Here is a 3,858-nt window from a genome sequence, read left to right as displayed (position 1 = left end):
GGCCACGGATACACGGGCACAGTGCTCATGAGTGAGGGACGTGGTCCCGGGCCATGATACATGGGCACAGTGCTCATGAGTGAGGGACGTGGTCCCGGGCCACGGATACACAGGCACAGTGCTCATGAGTGAGGGACGTGGTCCCAGGCTGGGCCACGGATACACGGGCACAGTGCCCACGAAGGAGGGACGTGGTCCTGGGCCAGTTCCAAGGTTAGGTCAGAAGCCAGCAGGGTGAGGCCAGGGTGTCAGCTCTCCTGGCTGACCCAGGGCCAGGGAGACATGGCTCACCCACAGCGAAGACATGGACGTCCAGGTCCCTGAGGACACGGGCAGCTGTGCGCACGTCGTCCTGTGACTTGCCGTCCGTCACCACAACCACCACCTTGGCGGCCTCCGGCCGGAGACCTGCCGCCCGCTGCAGGTTCCAACCCAGCACGTGGGTCAGGGCAAGGCCTGGGGAGCAAGACACTGGGCAGCCTGCAGCAGCCCTGCCCTGGTGCCCTCCTCCCACCCCTCCCCCCAGCGCCTCCTCTGAGGGCATCCGCTGCCCAGCCGGGCAGGGGGGAGGACCCAAACAAAGGCAGGGTCTGATCGGACAGCCGGGCCGCGGTAAAGGAGGGTGCAAACAGGGCTGGGAGTCTGCACAGCACACATGCTCAGGGCGAGGACACCAGGATGGAGGCCAGACAGGACGGAGGCCCGACAGGACAGCCACACAGGCCACACAGGCCTACCTGTGAAGGTGTTTCCTCCCTTGTAGCGGAGACTGCGCACAGCGGCCAGCACCTGCTCCCTGGTGCGGAAGGCACTGAGCTCCCACTCTGTCCGGGGGTCCCCACTGTACTGTGTCAGGCCTGGGGAGAGGCACCCGGCAGACAGGGCTGAGTGCAGCATGCAGCAGACAGCTGAGTGCAGCATGCAGCAGACAGGGCTGAGTGCAGCATGCAGCAGACAGCTGAGTGCAGTGTGCAGCGTGCAGCAGACAGCTGAGTGTAGCATGCAGCATGCAGCAGACAGGGCTGAGTGCAGCAGACAGGGCTGAGTGCAACGTGCAGCAGACAGCTGAGTGCAACGTGCAGCAGACAGCTGAGTGCAGCAGACAGGGCTGAGTGCAGCGTGCAGCAGACAGCTGAGTGCAACAGGGCTGAGTGCAGCGTGCAGCAGACAGCTGAGTGCAGCATGCAGCAGACAGGGCTGAGTGCAGCATGCAGCAGACAGGGCAGCATGCAGCAGACAGCTGAGTGCAGCAGACAGGGCTGAGTGCAGCAGACAGGGCTGAGTGCAGCAGACAGGGCTGAGTGCAGCATGCAGCAGACAGCTGAGTGCAGCATGCAGCAGACAGGGCTGAGTGCAGCAAACAGGGCTGAGTTCAGCGTGCAGCAGACAGCTGAGTGCAGCGTGCAGCAGACAGGGCTAAGTGCAGCAGACAGGGCTGAGTGCAGCAGACAGAGCTGAGTGCAGCATGCAGCAGACAGGGCTGAGTGCAGCGTGCAGCAGACAGCTGAGTGCAGCATGCAGCAGACAGCTGAGTGAAGTGTGCAGCAGACAGCTGAGTGCAGCGTGTAGCAGACAGGGCTGAGTGCAGCAGACAGGGCTGAGTGCAGCAGACAACAGACAAGGTGGCGTGCAGTGTGTCCACATGCCCCATCCTGCCCATGGCCAGACCACAACCTGGCCGAGCCCTGACCGTGGCCCGTGTGGACTGCTAGAGTTCTGGGCAGATGGCAGCTCCTCCCAGACACAGCTGCAGGCCCAGAACAGACACAGAAGCCTCCCGAAGCCTCTGGAGTTGGTCCAGGAGACCAGCTCGGCAGCTGCAGCTGGCGCAGGGCTGGCGTGAGCCACTCAGCGCAGGTGGCCGGTGGCCCTCCCGAGGGAGCCCCAGGGACGAGGCCCAGCCCACAGAGGGGCAGCAGGGGGCACAGCTCACCTACTTGGACTTTGTCCGGCCCAATCTCAAAGGGTTCGATGACACTGGTCAGGAAGTCTTTGACCTGCTGGAAGTGGCTGTGGCCGACGCTCCAGGACCCATCCACCAGGAAGACCATGTCCGTGGGAACGGGGGGTGTGCAGCGGAAGTGGGGGCCGGCTAGGAGCAGGAGGGGGTGGGTGAGGCCTGTAGCCTCTATGGACCTCGAGCGTGTGGGCTTGGCTGTAGCCTTTCCTCCAAGGAGGGCACAGCAGGGTCTTTGAGGACCTTGGGTCTGACCAGACTTGGAAGATCTCACAGAATGCTGGTCGTGGCAGTGCATCTAAGACCTCCCCAAAGAGAGCTAATGGCCTCAGCGGCCACCCTGCCCTCCAAGGTCCTGCCAGCTGCTACTGTGCGGTCCCTCAGCTGAGGGGCTCTGACGCCCAGGCTGCCCATCCAGCTGCCCCCGGGACCCCGCCTGGACTGGGGCAGGTCAGCACTTCCCACAACGCCAGGAAGCTCCTCTGGAGATGCAAGGCTGGTGCCTCCAGCCTTCCTGACAGCGCTGGTGGCCGAGCCCCAGAGCCAGGCTGGCCCCCAGCACGGCGACACCTCTGCGGCGGGCTGACTGGTGGTGGTGACCCCCGCCGTGGGCCCGAGTTCTGGGCACAAGGTCTGCACGCAAGGCACTCCTGAGCTGTTGGGAGACGGGCAGGGCCCTCTCCCTGAGGACACTGAAGGTCACAGACAGCCCTGGGCCCACCACAGGGCCACCCCACGCACCCCATGCACCCGGCCTCCCTCTCCTTCCGGTGGAGGCTGGGTCGTGGCTCCGGCTCTCCAGGTCTGGAGCAGGGCCCTGGGACCGGCTCTGCTTCTGGCTCCTGACCCACGCTGCGCACTCCTGCGGGAGGACACAGCCCCCCCGCACCTCAGCACCTGGGCTGGCCAGGCGGCTGCCTCCGGTGCCCAGGCACTCAATGGGCGAGCTTCAGTTAAAGCTAGACCATACAGCCAGGAGGAGAATTCCGGATGCAGGGTGGGCCGCGGGCCACGCATGCTCCCTTCCCCAGGGCTCACTTTCTCTTGGGCCACGCATGCTCCCTTCCCCAGGGCTCACTTCCTCTTGGCTTGGGCGGATGAACAGTGGGTAGGTCTAGTGGTGAAGCGAAAGTGACGCTGGGCTGAGGAGCTGGCTCCGGAGTCGGCTCGAGGTCTGGGCCCCCCAGAGAAGGGCTGGGCTCCAGGGCGGGTCCTGCAGGCCTCCGGCTGCTCCTGCCCGGGGAGTTCCTCTTCAGAGCGTCGACTGCAGAGAGAAGGGCTGTCAGGGTCCTCTGGGGAGGTGCAGAGGGCCTGGGTTGAGGCCATGCACACCAGCCTCGGAGGAGGACACTGCCGCGGGCCCCAGGAACTGTCCCCGGGAAGTGGGCAGGTGACAAGACCCCAAGACATCTTGTGGGCAAGCTGGGACCTGACCCAGGGCCTGGGCCGAATCCAGGGGCATTTCCCCCTCGCCCACCCAGCCTGGACCAGCGGGGGACAGCGGACTTACTCACAAAATCCCTTTGCACAGGCCCAGAGCCCGTGAGCTCGAAGATCTGCAGGGTGTGGCCCTTGGAGGGGCTCAGGCCTCCCACAGTGGCCTTCGGGGTCTTGGTGGTCAGCATGACCTCCTGCCCCGAGTCCCCTGGGTGGGGGGGGGAGAGCTGTGGGTGCTGTCCAGTGAGTGTGAACATGTATGCATGTCTTCATAGAGCACATCACACGTCTGTGATATGTGCTCGTGTAGCCACGTGTTCTCTGCATACATGTGTGAGGTAGATGTGTTTGTGCGTGCATGCATACACATGTGCTGTGTCTGCTCACTTGACTGTGGTCCTGTGAGCACTGGTGTGCATGTGTGTGCACACACGCCTGTGGTGCGTGCATACGCGTGTGCTGTG

General features: G+C 64.3%; 1 protein-coding gene across 1 annotated transcript in view; it reads right to left on the bottom strand.

The window, feature by feature from the left end:
• The window catches only part of Col20a1 (collagen, type XX, alpha 1), a 32,637-nt gene that overhangs the window by 27,429 nt on the left and 1,350 nt on the right, over positions 1 to 3,858 (bottom strand). Inside the window, exons 3-7 of the mRNA XM_013030355.1 lie at positions 3,468 to 3,602; positions 3,063 to 3,221; positions 1,934 to 2,098; positions 738 to 857; positions 292 to 456 (exon numbers count right to left, since the gene is read on the bottom strand). Of these exons, the coding sequence (XP_012885809.1) occupies positions 292 to 456; positions 738 to 857; positions 1,934 to 2,098; positions 3,063 to 3,221; positions 3,468 to 3,602 (744 nt within the window). The remainder of the gene's footprint in view (positions 1 to 291; positions 457 to 737; positions 858 to 1,933; positions 2,099 to 3,062; positions 3,222 to 3,467; positions 3,603 to 3,858) is intronic.

Source organism: Dipodomys ordii, unplaced genomic scaffold (genome assembly GCF_000151885.1).
Source record: "Dipodomys ordii isolate 6190 unplaced genomic scaffold, Dord_2.0 Scaffold129, whole genome shotgun sequence".
In the NCBI taxonomy this organism is placed as follows: domain Eukaryota; kingdom Metazoa; phylum Chordata; class Mammalia; order Rodentia; family Heteromyidae; genus Dipodomys; species Dipodomys ordii.
Note: the sequence above shows the minus strand (reverse complement) of the source record. Positions and strands in the feature narration are given on the sequence as shown.